At 44.1% G+C, this 16,242-nt stretch overlaps 1 protein-coding gene and 1 pseudogene across 8 annotated transcripts in view; one reads left to right on the top strand and one right to left on the bottom strand.

Annotated features, from left to right (window-relative positions):
* PPIP5K1 (diphosphoinositol pentakisphosphate kinase 1) overlaps window positions 1-16,242 on the bottom strand; it is a 40,933-nt gene that overhangs the window by 14,787 nt on the left and 9,904 nt on the right. Inside the window, exons 19-30 of one of the 7 annotated variants that reach the window (XM_081159641.1) lie at window positions 14,200-14,341; window positions 13,809-14,032; window positions 13,355-13,482; window positions 13,019-13,133; window positions 12,739-12,846; window positions 11,469-11,585; window positions 11,149-11,313; window positions 9,201-9,350; window positions 8,483-8,573; window positions 5,540-5,665; window positions 4,775-4,837; window positions 357-539 (exon numbers count right to left, since the gene is read on the bottom strand). In XM_081159641.1, the coding sequence (XP_081015767.1) occupies window positions 357-539; window positions 4,775-4,837; window positions 5,540-5,665; window positions 8,483-8,573; window positions 9,201-9,350; window positions 11,149-11,313; window positions 11,469-11,585; window positions 12,739-12,846; window positions 13,019-13,133; window positions 13,355-13,482; window positions 13,809-14,032; window positions 14,200-14,341 (1,612 nt within the window). The remainder of the gene's footprint in view (window positions 1-356; window positions 540-4,774; window positions 4,838-5,539; window positions 5,666-8,482; window positions 8,574-9,200; window positions 9,351-11,148; window positions 11,314-11,468; window positions 11,586-12,738; window positions 12,847-13,018; window positions 13,134-13,354; window positions 13,483-13,808; window positions 14,033-14,199; window positions 14,342-16,242) is intronic. The other 6 variants (XM_081159634.1, XM_081159636.1, XM_081159633.1 and 3 more) reach the window with 6 other exon arrangements.
* On the top strand, window positions 3,119-3,447 carry LOC308567809 (small nuclear ribonucleoprotein E pseudogene; annotated as a pseudogene). The gene has a single exon. The product of its transcript is annotated as a small nuclear ribonucleoprotein E pseudogene (transcript).

Raw genomic sequence — 16,242 nt, forward strand, 5'->3', positions numbered from 1 at the left:
GCAAGAGTGGTACAGTCTCTAGGTCCTCAGAGTGGGTAGAAAAATGTTTGGATTTGAAGATGGTGGTAGAAGGTTATAGAGATAAGAACAGATTCCAGGGCAAGAGCTTAACCCTGTACTGAATAGAATTGGGAATGGGTAGCATTAGGAGGCAGTGAGGAAGGAATGAGCAGCCAATGCTATAGCTACCAGGCAGTCTGGCCCCAATCCCATTCAAGCAACTAAAATGCAAGTCACATAACCTTAGGGTAAATAAATGAAAGGAATAAGTGGGCTCTCCTGCCAGAAGTGCAATTAGCAAAGCAGTCAGTCCCAGCCAGGGTAGTGGCAGCAGCCAGCTTGGTGGCAGGGGGTACCGTAGAGGCACTCGGGGTCATCCTGGCCTGAGCGCAGCCAGTTCCGGAACAGGCGCAGGTGGTAGGAGCACTGGTGCAGGTGATGCGCCAGCGTGGCATCCAAGGAGACTGGCCGGCCCCCTGGGCAGTCAGAGGAAAAACGGCGCAGCAACCGGACCACAGGGTGCTGGTCATCCAGCAGCTCTGGAGGGGGTGGGGGTACCACGGCAGGAAGCACAAAGATAAAGAAAGAGAAGAGGGAGAGACAATGAGGGGGGCACTGACTGGCACAAGCATTACTGGGAAATGGAGCCACTCAGCTCCAAGGTAAGCTAAGAAAGAAGCAGAGATGGTCAGAGCCACTGGGCATCTCTTGCAGGAAAGAAGAGAGTTGGCATCACACAGTGAGTTTAAAAGAAGGGGCTAGTGAGGCCTCATCATACAGCAAGGCCCTTCCCTTTCTCACTGAGCATAATTCAGTCAGTACAGACAGAAGTCACATAATTCTGGAAGGGGGTAAGCTGGCTTGGGAGTTCTGTGGGAGCCCTGACAAGAGGTCCAGTATCCTGGATCGTTCTCAGACAAACTCCAGGTAGGTCCTACTTCTCAGTCTAATGTATTTATGAGATTTGGATAGGGATAAAAAGATCCAAAGTCACTCAGAGAAGAAGGTTGAGAATGGTATAGAATTATCAAGATAAAGTTTGAAGCTAAAAAGTCTCCTAAAGGCTCAAGCCAGGCCCTCTGGACCAGACCCTAAGATAGTCACAGATAGGGTAGGTGTTAGATAGCTGGCATGGGAGATTGGCAGGAAACCAGGTGTAAAACAGAGCATGTAAAAAATGGAATCAATATGTGAAAATACTATTATTGGCTCATCACCCTTTACTCTTATTCAGATATACAGATTCAAAAAAATGTTTGCATAAATCTCAGGATTTTGGAGACACGTATCCATTACAGAATCCAAAAGTTAGATAATTTTATATTTTCTTCCCACTGCTGGTGAGTCTAACTGCACTTTGTCCAGCTGGTTGGTGGAAAAGCTTCAATCCTGAACCACTTATTATTTTGCATGCTTGGCAAACTTTGTGGATATATGTGATTCAGCTGCAAAACGTTGAAGATAGTGAAAGGCATGTAGAAGCTCCAGGAACAGTAGGGAGAAGATCCTGGGGAAAAGATATGAGGTCTAAAGACCTGATGACAGGATGTTGGTACAGTGAAGGTAGCATCAAGGTAGCTGAGGATGGCTGCTCAGAACTCCCAGACCACAACTTGTTATATGGGGTGATCCAGGATCTCATGGTTTCCAGAGACCTTACATTGAATGTCAGGAGAGGTTTCAGCTCTACCCAGGCACTAACTGTACCAACAGCCAGACAGCTGTGTGAGTCCCTAGGAAATAAATGGGCTTGGCAAATCCAACTGGCACACTTTGACATCCCGGATAAGGGTAAGCCACAGTCTCTTTCTATCATATTAGTTTACTTTGGTGAGTTCAGTATGCAATTTAGTAATGGGCCATGTTTGTATACTTGATGTAGTCAGGATAACCAAAGCTTATCAGGAATAGAGGCAATGATGGGCTGAGAGACGTTCTCCCCTCACAGCAAGGAGACAGCACTGCCTTGCCTCTTTTCTAAAGCCAGGTCCAGTTTTTCCAGCTGCTATTTCAAAGCCAGACATGGCAAAGAGTTGGTGATTATGGAACAGTAGGCTGGCACATTGTTGTGACTAATCGGCCACAAGCAATTGCAGGCAGCACATCCACTCCGTAATTGCTGGGTCAGTCAAGCAAGATTTTGCCATGGGGTAGAGCCTTCATATTGCCCTGAGGGCCCAAATTAAACCTAGATAATTTTCTGCAAGAGATGTTAAGTCCAAATTTCTCCTATGGTCAACAAGTGGATCCCAGATTCTGGTTCTAAAGCACTATAGCCTCCAAGCTCAAGTACAAGAAGAACAAAGGGCAGAAGACCCCTGAGGAACTGTGCAGGGTGTTGGAAGAGATCTTGAATTTGCTTTCTTGCACTATACCTGAATTTTCCAGGTCTTTCTTCCTCTCCTCCTTTTGGTAGAATTAATTTTTCTTTTTTTCAACTGATGAGGCTGCTAACCAAGGTTTCAGGGAACTAAATATATATAGGTTTGAGGACCTGCTTTATGAATTTGGATCTTTTCTCCTAGGGCCTAAGAACTAAGAGATCTATAATTTGGCTCTGATTTCAGGGGCCCAAGTTCCTGGTACTATATTCTGTACCCTAACATGTCTCCCATGTCCAAGACCCAGGCTGTGAGATTAGGGTTGGTGCATGAGGTTCTAATCTGGAGATAATTGTAGCACATGAAGGTCAGAAGAGTATGAAGCTAAATGTGAAGGTACAGCCATGCCACTCTGAATGGAGAGCTCCTGTCATAGGCACAAATGGGAGCAGGGGTGGGGGTATAAATTGAACGAGTATAAGCTAGTCAAACTAGGAAGATTTCAGCAGTGCCTAGTGGAGATGTATGGCCCAACAAGACTAAAATCTAGCAGCTACCACTGGTTGAGGAACAGAGGATCAGCGCCCAGAGGTTTTACAAGACAGAAAGCCAGGCTAATTTTACCTCCCTCAGAGAATCTCAGCTCTTGGACAGAAGAAAACCATATATAACAAAACTAGATTTATCTTGAAGACAAGAGACAATGCACAGAAAAACTAAAGATATAAAGGACAGATTCCAGAAATAGCTTTCTGAGATAGTGTGAGGCTTAGCGTGGTCTTTAGTAGCTTTCCACCATGGTGTACCGTGGCCAGGGCCAAAAACTGCAGAAGATGATGGTGCGGCCCATCAACTTTATCTTCAGATACTTGCAAAATAGATCTCAGATTCAGGTGTGGCTTTATGAGCAAGTGAATATGCGGATAGAGGCTGTATCATTGGTTTTGATGAGTATATGAGCCTCATATTAGATGATGCAGAAGAGATTCAGTTCTAAAACAAAGTTAAGAAAACAACTAGGTTGGATCATGCTAAAAGGAGATAATATTACTCTGCTCCAAAGTGTCTCCAACTAGAAATGACTAACAAAGTGAGAAATTGTTGAGAAGCAATACAGTTTGTGTTTTTTAGGTGTCCTTTGTTGGGAGTATAGTTCTTAAACATTTATTTATATTGCTTTCATTACCCTTATGTTATTACCAGATGACAATAAATGCTGTAGAATTGTTTTTATTTAAAAATTTACATTGCCCTGGCTGGTGTGGCTCTGTTGGCTGGAACATCATCCTGTACACCAAAAGGTGGCGGGTTTGATTCCCGGTCAGGGCACATACCCAGGTTGTGGGTTCGGTCCTGGTTGGAGTGCATTCAGGAGGCAAGTGATCGATATTTCTCTCTCACATTGATGTCTCTCTCTCCCCCTCTCCTCTCTTTAAAATCAATTTAAAAAAAGATTAAAGAAAAAACAGGGAGTAAGCCCTGGGGTTCGTCTGCCATACCCTACAAAGAGAACATAGTCCTTCAGTTTTTGGTCTCCCACCTTAGTGTAAGCAGACCCAGTACTTCAATATTCTTGAAACATTACTCATTCCTAAGCTCCCCTAGAATCCCAGTAGACATCTCAACTCTTCACTTCAAGCTTCTTTGAGACAGCAGTGCCTAGGGAGGCTAGAGCTACATGGAAACCACGTGTAAAAACTCAAGGTACAATTCTTTTTCCTTTACCTACTACCTCCTACTCCTTTCTATCTCTCTTTTATCCCAGAACAAACTGGGCTCCCGTTTTCCAAGCCCGGGCTCTAGGTTAGTAGTAACATAAAGCAGATGTCAGGAGCACAAGAACCACACCAAGTACACATAATGGTAGGATATAGGAATATGGAGATGGGAAACTATATACTTAAGAACAATGTCCTTATGGGTAGGCTTGGGACCTGGGAACTGCAGCATTGCTCCTGGAGGAAACAAACTATTGTCCACTCTAAATAAAGAGTTGGAGAAAAAACAGGAAGATCAAAATTACATAAACTAAGTTGTGGGGTGGGGGGGCAGGGAGAAGAAATAAGGATAATATAGGAAATACTATTCTCTTCCTAAGTCAGGGATCCATTATCATGTTTGTACAAAGCCCAGCAGTCATGTGATGGGAAAGAGAAAGGTTTAATTATGTTTTTGTAATGATGCTGAAAAAAGTGAAACAATGGTGATGATGGTGACCATGGAAGTAAGACCCTGAGTGGCCACAGGGATAGGGCAGCCAGGCTGCAGCCAAGGCTAAGGTTTGTCACACAAGGGATATATCCCAAGAAGGACACTTAGTGAGTGTTTCATTCAGAGACAACAGGGTGTTGACACAGTGGAAGGAAAGGCACAGTCAGTGTCAGAACTCAGAGGTTAAGTGTCTGGAGGTGACATGGTGACAATGAATGATGCTGAGTCAGAAGCAAACGTACCGTTAGTCGGATGCTTTGCAAACGACACAGAAAATCGTTTTACGGCCGGGACAAACAAGAACTCTGGGGAGAAAAGACATCATGGGGATTATACCCACACCTGTCCCCACCCTCTGCTCTGGAACTTGCCAGCAACATACTCTGTTCTTTACTGTTAGTACATGGCCTGCTCCCACCCCCACCCTTAGATTCCCGACTACCACATTTCAATTTTTTCCTTTGGTATAATCTCTTCTTAGGAATCCATGTGTCATCTCTACCACAATACGGCCCACATACAACTCAAATTTCACCACCACATCCTCTTTCTCATCATTTAGAAATAAAATCTTTGTAGAAACTTTCATCCCTTCTGCCAATCTCCTTCCATATCATCTTTCCTGCATTGGCTAAGCAACCTCCCCGTCTCTCATTTCCTAGATTTTAACCAAGGCTCTACTACATTCTTCCTGATCATCATCCTTGGTCCTTACCCCTATAAGCCAGAATCCAGGAAAGAATACAAAGGCGGAGTAAATTGATGTAGCAGGGCTGTATGTGGGAGATTATGAAGGGATAAGCATAAATAAGTAATACTTATATGGTGAGAGGGAGTGCAAATGGAGGTGGATGGGATCTTGGTTCCTTCTCCCCTCTATAATTGATGAAGAAAACTTGTTATAAGGTCAGTATCAGTGCCATCTTAAGCATGAATAGTTCTTGAACTGTGTCCTTGCTAGAGGACAAATGAAGAAAACAGTTGCTCCCCTGAACCCACCCACATACCATCTCGATGCTTCAGACTGGCAGGTGGTAGCTTTTTGCCATGGCTGCGGGCGTAGTCCTGAAGATTCGGGGCGCTGGAGGAGCCACCCAGCACTGTGGTGCTGAACAGCCCTGTGCACTGTGAGCCTGCAAGGCCGGGAGTGCATTAGTAGCCACGCAAAGCTGCAATTACCACACAGAAGTACACACAACGCCACATGACAACATCAAGACACATACACACAGCCATTCAGAGCCACCATCATGTGGCTACTACACATAGCCACAAACAGCTTTCACTACTTTCATGAGCAAGCAAAGTGGAGATTCTCCTGAAGATCTACATGGCAGATACAAGAGACCACTACAATGCAGGGTTAATGGTATTAGGGGACTCAAAGCTACTGAAAGAGGTAGACTACGCTTTCCACATGGCTCTCAGGAATGCTAAAAGAATAGGCAATCACTCCAGATATCCCTAGTTTTGACTCAGTGTTCCCTACCCTGGATGTAGGGTTTGAAGAACCCACATATCCAATCCCTAATAGGTTTAAAAGGAAAGAACTTTGATTGAAACTAGAGACTAAGTTTTGATAAGTTTTCACAGGTTCCAATTTCTCCTGTTTTTCATCCAACATTCCCTTCCTTCTATCTCCCTTTAAGCCTTCTTACCTTTCCCAAGAAAGTATAAAACTCACTGACTTTTTAAAGCTGAAAGTGACTCAAAAATTATCCACTTCAACCTTCTCATTTTGAGATGAAGACACTGAGCTTCAAAAGGGATCTCATCTGCTCAAGATCATACAGTTTGTTAGGAGCTAAGCTGGACTAGAATCCAGTTCTCATGACTCTGAGGATCAAATGTGTTCGGTTAGGGAAAAAAAATAGTTATTTTTTCATCAAGAAGAAACAGGTTGTTTCTGAAGTGAAGATGGACACAAATTGAAAAGCATGTGAAGAGTCAGATGATTATATGTAGAGTATGCCTACTATGTGCTGAGCACCCTACTAAAAAGAAGGACCTAGTAAGCAGAAAACAACAAAAAAGGTGGTTTTTCCTGCTCTCAAAAGTTTGTCTTTTAAGCCCTATGCTCAAAGTCAGATGTCCATACATGTAAGTTCAAAGAAATCAAAGAGAACTCTATTGCCAATCAGAGTAAATAAAACTTGAAAAATCTCTGAAGCAAATAAATCAAGCCAGTCATTGTCCCAAATATCTGATCAAGGGTAGGGCTGGGACTCACAGTCTCCTCTCCTACTATAGCCCATAAGGACAGAGTGGGAAGAAAGAGATAAGACTGACACCTGAGTTTGTAGGATTTGCCCCTCTACTTCCAAATCCATCTTAGACAAGACCCTGGGTTTGGCTTGGGAATTTAACATTCATAGGAGAGATGAATAAAGTAGAGAGGAGGTCAGTTTCTTTTGATCCCACAGAGAAGGGGCCATAGTTTTAGGGATCCCAGCATTTCGGGATCAACACAGAAATTAAGAAAGCTCAGACAGCTGATAATCTCCACCCTGGAATTCAGGACTGCTCTTCTATACAGCAACTTCTCCTACCTTTCATGCTCAAATAGGCTCTAGAATGGGGTTTCAGAGAGTAATAAGGGTTGCTAAATATGTCTGTTTTTCTTCAGAGAAGCTAAAACTAACTGGCTCTGTCCCAGACCACCCCAAGCTTTTTGCTTCCTCCACTAAAGAATTTTCTGGTGCAGTCCTGCCAATCCTGCCCTGCCCAGTCCTTGGATCATCTCAGAGTGTAATCTAAACCTTACTAACACCATCTGTCAACTACCATGTGGATACCTCTGCCTTGTTCTTAACAGCACTCCCACTTAACTGGGCCAGACACACCTATCCAAGTCTTTTCCAGCCAACCTGAAACCTATTCTTTATGGGGACTTTTGGGATGAGAAGTCCATATCACAGATTTATACATTTGTCATTTATTTTTCATGCCCCAAACCATTTACTTCATTTCAGGGATCTAGAAGGCAACCTATTCTCATAAAATTAGCCTGAAAAGTTACCAAAATCTTTCTCCCTCTGCTGGTCCAAATGCTGACCATTTTGAGGCCAACAAATTGGCTGCCCAAAGCAAAGGTAACAGAAAAATCAAAGGAGCTAAATGGAGAGAATAATAGGACAAGACAGAAAGAGCCAGGGGACAAAGTCCAGAACCCATACAATTATCTCTAACTGTCATTTTTAGTTACTGGTTCATAAGACACTGTGTTCAAAGGTAGCCCCTCCCAAGGACCACTCCCCGCTCCCAAAGAATACAATACCCTCTGAGGCTTGGTCCTTCCTTCAGTCTGTGTTCTTAGGAAAGGTTGAATGATGTTCTCCACCCCTCTCCAGGAATCAAAAAAATCAAGAGACATTCCCTCAAAGTCCTGAGAGAAGCCTCTGTCACTATACCAGTCTCACATTTGTCCCTCAATTTTCAGGAAGGAAGGAAAAAAAATTACAGGATTAGGAGAAGATGAAGGAGAGGGCATGGAGGTAGGAGGGGCCAGAGCAGGGATATAAATAAACATAGATCTCAGAAAGACATGGCACAAATTCTCCAAATGAGGAATATGACACTTATAGGGGTCACGAGTACCTCTATTTATAGCTCTGTCTCTGGTAACTCTGAAGATTCAGAGTCTCCATGGCCCCTTAAGGTCTGGGCTAGACTGGAGGGACAGATAAGGAATGAGAGGAGAAGCCAGAAAAATGCCCTTCAGCCAGAGAAATGGGGGTTGGTATAGAAAACCAGAAGACAAACACCTTCCTGGGATGTAAACAGTCATCTGGGATCAAAGTTCACACCTAAATATGGCTTCTCCAAATTCACCATCCCTCGCCCCACCAGAAAATTCCACTGACTGGATGACTTCATTACCACAATAAAACTCTGAAGAACAGACAGACACCCCTTCCCAACAACAGATGAGAGACACTGGAAAACCATACCTAGGCCACTCTGCTTCATCTCTGTTGGTGGCCGTGAAGACGAAAAGAGCCGGTAGCCACCAGGCCTGGAGGATGAAGTCTCAGAAAGCACCTGGAGAAAAAGGACTCTGTGTTACCATTCCCAACTTCCACTCAGCAGTCTAAATAAACCCAGATCCTGAATTTCTGCCCCTACAAAGCGAAGCAAGGTCAGAAAGTCTGGAAGAACAAAAGGATTTTTAAGGGAGAAGAAGAAGAAAAGAATGTAGTTTGCAGAGCAAAAGGAAACTGTTCAGAGAATCCTTCTATACTAGAAGGCATGTCTATTTCCAAGATGCCTGTCCCCATAGCCCTCCCATCCCAAAACTGAGAAATCAGTATTCAACCATTCTCAGTACTCAGCAGAGCAGGATTCCTTAATCTTATCTATCCCTCTGCAGGACTCAGAAAGCCAATCACAATAGCTCAGCCACAATAAGAAGTAAAGCGTGGCCACCCTCTCTTCTTTCCATGGGACAGCTATGGCTACAGAAACCATACTCAGTTTATTATTTCAACCGAGAAGCCCTCCCCTCCACTCCTAGAGACATGAAACAGATTTCTTAAAAGCCCACAAGGGTCCAATCATACATCCTCCCACATACATATACCCACCCCACCTCCAACAGTGTTCAGGAGTCCCTAAATCCCAAAAGGCAAAGGCAAAGGCAGAAAAGGAAGATGAAGTAGGGAGGAACACCTGTGTGCAGGACGCCAGGTGAGTGGTGGACACAGCCCGGGGCTGTAGGCCGATGGCTAGGGAAGGCCGGGGGAGGTCTCCTGACCTCCGGCGGCGCCGTCCCCGCAAGGGGATCAGGTCCAGGTTCCCCGTGCACTGCATGTTCATGACCTGAAATCAGACCGGGTGGAAAGCCGGTCACGGCTCCTTTAACCCCCAGGCTCCCAAAAGCCCCAGTGCCCATTGGGCAGACCTAATTACAGGGCTGGAGAAAATGATTGCCTAGGGCACAGCTGCTATGAAGGTCACAGATTTTGTATTCTAAAACAGTCCAAAAACAGGGATGACAAGAGGAGAAGAAGGGATGGGGAAAGGGTTGTAGTTGATAGGGATAATATAGAATGAGAGGACATATTAATATTAAAAGGCTGTGTGACCAAGGAGAAGACAGAAGACTTCCTTGTAAATCTAAGGAACACATCTTAGGCAACAATCATCCTGGATGAGTAGCACTAGTAATTGAAAGGAAGAAATGTGATTACAACAGGAAGCTTCTTGGAGGCCTGAAAAAGTCAATTTCATCAAGTCTGAGAGATGATACACAGAGAGCTCTGTCTTTCCTATGTCTCTTAACTGCTTAAACCAGAAGAAAAAGGGTGTCAAGCACAACAGTGCCAGAGAGACTGGCAGACTACGTGAATGGGAAGACATTTAGATGGGAAGGAGCAGTTTACTGATGGGAGAATATGTCATTCTATTCATGTGAGTCTGAAGGATATTAGTGTACTGTGGCTATTAAGTTAACTTACACCTTGGAGAGAAAATGATACGTGCCCTACCTAAAGAAAATGAGTATTCACAACTTCAAATCCACCTTAAAATCATCAGGAAAAAACTGATGAGTCCAGAACAAAGACTAGTTTGTCTTCTCAGGTTTCTCCAAAATCTTAACTGTAAATCTCTTGCTGAACCTACATAAGCTAGTTATAGATTCTTTTGAGATATCCCTAAAATGGAAAGACCAATTCCTTTAAGACAGAACAGGCACAGAGCCAGGTGAACAGATTCATCTTTCAAAACAGGACTCAAATCAGACAGAGTCCCTGAGACTGGGATAAATCATGGGGGTCAAAAAAGAGTGTCATTGGGCCAAAAGGGAAAAGAATCTTTCCATGAAAAACAGACCAAAAACCCCAGAATAGTTAGCTAGATACATGTGAGATTTACAATAGTTCCTTCCTCTGGCTAGAGAACTAGAACCAGAACTAGAGACAAATTCCAAAAATAGCAGAGCACAGGCCCACGGCCATAAACCTGCTCATTAGAACAAAGGGAACAGAGAGACTTTCAGACTTGATTCCCTTTCTAGGATGAGAGTATAGATAACCTTAAAGGGATTAATTTAAAGTGCCATATTTTTGCTCCTGTATGAGCTATAATCTTTACCCAAGGCAATAAAGAGATGGAGAGGGCCTAGCCTTTAATATCAATTGTACTGTTATCAATAGTAACTACTGTTTATTGAGCATCTATATGGTGGATAGTACTTATACTTTATAAATGAAAAAAATTGAGGCTTGGAAAAGTTAACTAACAGTCCAAGGTCACACAGCTTCTAAGTATCAGACTGGGATTTTAGCCCAGAGTTCATGTGGTTTCTACTATATTTCCTTTTAAAGAACTGCCTTTTCAAATTCATCCAGAGGCCTCCTCACACTCATCTCTTAAAATCCTTATCTCTCAGGCACCTCTCATTGGCATCTCTTTAATCTCAGAAGTAGCAACCAGTTTAAAGGAGCATTATTGGGAGACCAGCTTTTAAAAAGAGATTAAGTAAAACATAACCATCAGGGGCAGGAGGACTCTGCTTAAGGTTCCAAGAATCACCCACCAAGGGGATTCAGAGGATTCATGGATATTGTCTTATGAGCACTTCCACCACTTCTTTCTCCCAAGCCCCTCCCATTACCTCCATGGAACCAGCTTTTCGGTTACGAATGAGGGGTGATCTCCTTGGGAGGCCAGGACCCTCAGAGGGCTGGGGCGACGTCTGCAATGCCCGGTCTGGCTCATCTGATGCCTTCCTTGGGCACAGGTTCTCCATGCTGCCTTGGTCCGTTTTCATCTCCTCATTCTATGCAATAACAGGCATAGATAGGAGAGGTGTTAATAGCCTCCAGCCTCCTAATCTCAGACTTCCCAACCCTTTTACCTTTCCGTACTGTTTCCAAGTTTCCCACCACTTGGTTCCTGTATCCTCCAGTCCCAAATCCCAGCACTCTGACCCACCTCAGAAGAGGCTGGACGGAATCCATATCCAGCTGGGGCACTGCCTTCTTCCTCGACACCTTTCACTCCAGGACTGAAGTGCAACTCCACATGGAAGCGCTCCTCTGATAAGGGATCCTATGGGGCATCACCAGATAAAGAGGCAGTTGAAGGAGCTGGATATGGTGGCGGAAGACCAGGTAGGGAAAATAGAGAGGAACTCAAGAGGATATATCTTCCCAGGGCTGAGGTTTCAGTGTCTTACTCCACCCTGAGGCTGGTTTATAAGAGCTTCCAGTGTTACATAAAAGATCCTCGTTCCTTCACCTCCACCATTTGAGATTCACTACTTGGCATGACTTTCCAACTTCCACTTATATGACCCTCCCGATTCATCTCCCACAATAAGTCAGCTTTGCTACAGTGCATATAGCAGGACATTTAAAGATATCTTTGTGCCCTAGCCGGTTTGGTTCAGTGGTTAGAGCACTGACCCTGTGGACTAAAGGGTCCTGGGTTCGATTCCAGCCAAGGGCATATACCTTGATTGCAGGCTAGCCCCTGGTTGGGGCACGTACAGTAGGCAACTGATCAATGTGTCTCTCTCACATTGATGTTTCTCTCTCTCTCCCTCCCTCCCCACTCCCCTCCACTCTCTTTGAAAAGCAATGGAAAAAAATATCCTCGGGTGAAGATTAAAAAATAAATAAATAAAATAAAAGATATTTTTGTACAGCCAGATGAAGAAGGTATATATGTAACAATTTTTTTTTAATCCTCACCTGAGGATATTTTTTCCTTTGCTTTTCAGAAAGACTGAAAAGGACAGAGAGAGAGAAATTCCGATGTGAGAGAGACCCACTGATTGGTTGCCTACTGCATGCGCACAGACTGGGGCCTGGAGGATAGAGCCTGCAACCAAGGTATGAGCCCTTGGCCAAAATCAAACCCAAGACCCCTCAGTCCAAAGGCCAATGCTCTAATCACTAAGCCAAACAGACTAGGGCTGTGTAATTATTTTTGAGAGAAAAAGAATCATTATAACATGTCCCAAATTCCATACTCTCCCTAATGCCAGAGCTTTGTTCTACGGGATCCCTTTGGCTCAACATCATCCCAAAACACCTTTTCTGTTCCAATAGCAACCTCCCAGATGCTCTGTGCCATGCTGTACCTAGGTGCCACATCTAGATGGATTCAAAAATTCTAAGGATAAAAAAGTTTTTTTCCTAAAATGGGATGGAGGAGAAAGAAGGGGCCCTCTCCTCATCCCACCCTGTTAGCTCCTCACCTGTGTGTTGTCCTCATAGAGCATGATGACAATCTGGGTCATGTAGTTGAGCTCTGAGATAGCACTAAGGTAAGCCAAAGCTCGCTGCCATTGTGCATCCTGGGTTTCCTACCGAAAGCAAGAAGAGGTAAGCCAATGCTTGCTGAGGGAGTCAGAGAATGGGCAGCAAGACAAGGAAAACAGAGAAAGCTTGTAGTAAAAAAAAAAAAGTATGAGGAGGAGAGTAAAAGAACACTGAAAAAAGATATTCATAGGCTGAAGGAAGAAGAAAGATCCTTACATCAAGAAGTCCCCCATAACGGAAGACATTGAGTAGGGAGTGGACGTGGCTTTCACTGGTGAAATAGAGACGTGTTCGAACATGGCGGCCTGGGGAGAGCACTCCTCGGGAGTACCTGAGGTAATAGCTAAGTCACTCACACCATCAAATAATCCGGAATCTTCCCACCCCTTCACAAACTTCCTCCTCCCACCTCAAAAACTTCTCCTCTCCTTTCCATCCCAGGGTCCCTTCCTTATATTCTTAGTTCCCCAAGCTGTCCCAGTCTGGTTTCCCCCAAGGGCTCCCCTGACATGCCCCTCCCTCCATCCAGCACCCCTCCCAGCCCTCCCTCACAGGGGATGCAGCTTGTTGACAGACTCATCCTCGTGGGTTCTCTGCAGGTCAAGTAGTATCTTCCGCAACAGTGGAAGACAGAAGCCCACGGCAATTTCCAGTTTCTCCTCCCGACTGATCCCGTACTCCTAGGGGCCACAGGCCAGGGATAAGTACCTCAGTGAATCCTGTTTTCCTCTTGCCTCATACTCTCAGGCTCAAGATCATGCTTGTCTTCACCTCAGGTCTAGGGCTTCTTTCATATCCACCATATTCCCCCTCTCCAGGTTTCTCCTCGGTTATTCTCTTGTACTTACTCAGAGCCAGAGTAGACCCTGAGAATTCTAGCAACTCAACTAATTCCTTCTCTAAGTTTCCTTTCCCTGGTTCCCATACCACCCCTCCTTTCTGCCTTTTCTCTCCTTCCTTATCCAATACCCCTACCCCCAGGCTAGATCCCTTCTTTGAGACACACCTGGGGAATGACCACATCAGCCAATGCCTTAGAGAGATGTAGCAACTCTGCTGTGCCTTGAAGTCCCAGACTTGCATTGTGTTGCACATCATACTTGACACAATCATAGATGTCAGGGATCTTACTGATATCATAGCGCCCACTCTTCTGTCGAAAGTCACGCTCCAGCTTGCTCCAACGCTGTAGCATTAGCTCTAGTGTCTCACTGTGGTAGAGTTGCACGTCTGGAACGAAGACAGTCAGAAAAGCCCAGACTTTACCTCTAACAAAAGATCCTAACAAATATGAAGTAAAACCAGAAAGATAAGGATGCCTTGTCATTTAGGATAGGAGTGTCTGAGGAACCCATCCATACCTGAAACCTTGAAGGGAAGATAGTATTCATACCCACCTACAGAGTTGGGGTCCTGCATCCGTTCCCGAATCTGGTGAGTGAGGTTTTCAATCAGGGCAAATACCTGATCACAGACCTTTACAGGATTCTGGATGACAGCCATGGAGTTGAGTAGGGAAGTGCTTCCAGTAGGAGCCAGCTGTGGGGAATAGAGAGATGAAAAGCAAGATAGGCTCAGTGCCAATTGTCCAGATTCCTGTGAGCTTATTACAGAGACTGCCTGCAAATAATATCTGTTTGTTGGCTCACTCCAATGCATACTCTTAAGCTACTGGGCATACCAGCTGTTCTAAGGCCTTCAGACGAGGGGACTGCTCTAGCACACAGTCATTTAAGAAGGATTGATCTTAAAAGTCTTGGAGTCCAGAATAGACTTAGGTTCTTTTCTTGGGGGTTCTAAAAAAAAAAACACATGGAAAATCCTGGGGAATAAAGATGAAACCCAAATCCCTCAAAACCTTCACAGAATGTTTTCATGAGTGGGTGGGTAATAAAGGTAACATTATCTTATTCCTCTAAATAAGATGATAGCTTGAACCCAGAGTAGAGGTGCTGCTTCAGAACTAGGTTCCAACTCAAGCTCTTAGGACAGTAACACTCAATGAAGAATGAGAAGAGTGGGTGGACTGCACACATTCCAGCTAGGTCCTTATGAGTTCTCTTCTTGCTAGCAAAAGGAAGAAAGGGAGATAGGAAAGGTGGCTTTGTTTTTTGGATCTGACACTGAGCAACCGACTGGAAAATAAGGGAGCAAGATCCTGCCCTTATCAAATCCTTCTCAGAGAAGAACACAGAAAAAGCAATGTGCTCAGCTACTTGGCTCATTTAAGAATCTATAAAAAAATGGTTGTACAACAGTGTGAATGTATTTAATGCCACTGAATTGTACATTTAAAAGTGGTACTACGCCCGGCTGGGCGTGGCTCAGCGGTTGAGCATCGACCTAGGATCTAGGCGATTGGGGTTCGATTCCCGGTCAGGGCACATGCCTGGGTTGTGGGCTTGATCAATGACTCTCTCATCATTGATGTTTCTGTCTCTTTCTCGCCCTATCCTTTCCTCTCTCTGAAATCAATAAAGATATATTAAAAAAAAAAAAAAAGTGGTACTACAATTTAAAGAAATAATTTTTTTTAAAGAATCTATCAGAAATGAGGAACTATCAGTGGTAGGATTGTGGAAAATCATTGTCTGGCATATGATCCCCAGTCAAAAGTGGCCTGGATACACAGGAAGAAGGATGCATTGCGTAATGGCATCCACTGTGATCAATCCTGTGAGGCAGTATAGGGCAGTGGCTAACAGCCTGGGCTCTTGGGTTAGGCTACTTGAGTTCATACTAACTGGATGACCTTGAAAAGGTTGCTTAGATTCTTCCGAGCCTATGTTTCATTATCTGTAAAATGGGGAAAAAGTAGTACAGGTCCACAGTTCTTATGGTGGATTAAAGATGGCCATTAATTCTTTGTCATTTTCCCCTTCCCTTGAATCTAGGCTGCCCTTGTGACTAACAAAAAATAACGAAGTTATGTTAGGCTAACTCTGGACCTACACTTTAAAAAAGCTTGGAAGCTTCTGCTGTGGTGGAGTCCTAAGCTAGCATTTAAGAAGTCTGGCTACCATGCTAGAGAAACCATATGGAGAAAACATGTGGAAAGGGGAGGCCTTGAGACCACAGAGAGAGCATGAAAAGAGAGCCCAGCCATCCCAGTATCCTAGTCAAGCCTCCAGATAGTTCCAACAGCTCTAACATCTGGATAACATCTGGGCAATTTTAGGAGAGACCCCAAACAAGACCAGTTGAGCCTAGAACTGTGAGTAAGACAATAAAATAGTGGTTGTTTTAAGTTACTGAGTTTTGGGATAGTTTTTAATGCAGCAATAAATAATTAAAACATTTTTTCATTCAAAATCCTTGGGACAAGCTATGTTTGGAATTGAGAATTTTTCAAACTTTAGGAAGTTAATACAGTGCATATACTATATGTTATATAATACTTCCAGCAGGGCCTAATGCATAATCAAACACGTTTATATTTA

This window comes from Miniopterus schreibersii (assembly GCF_964146895.1).
Source record: "Miniopterus schreibersii genome assembly, chromosome: 1".
NCBI classification, from domain to species: Eukaryota; Metazoa; Chordata; class Mammalia; order Chiroptera; family Miniopteridae; genus Miniopterus; species Miniopterus schreibersii.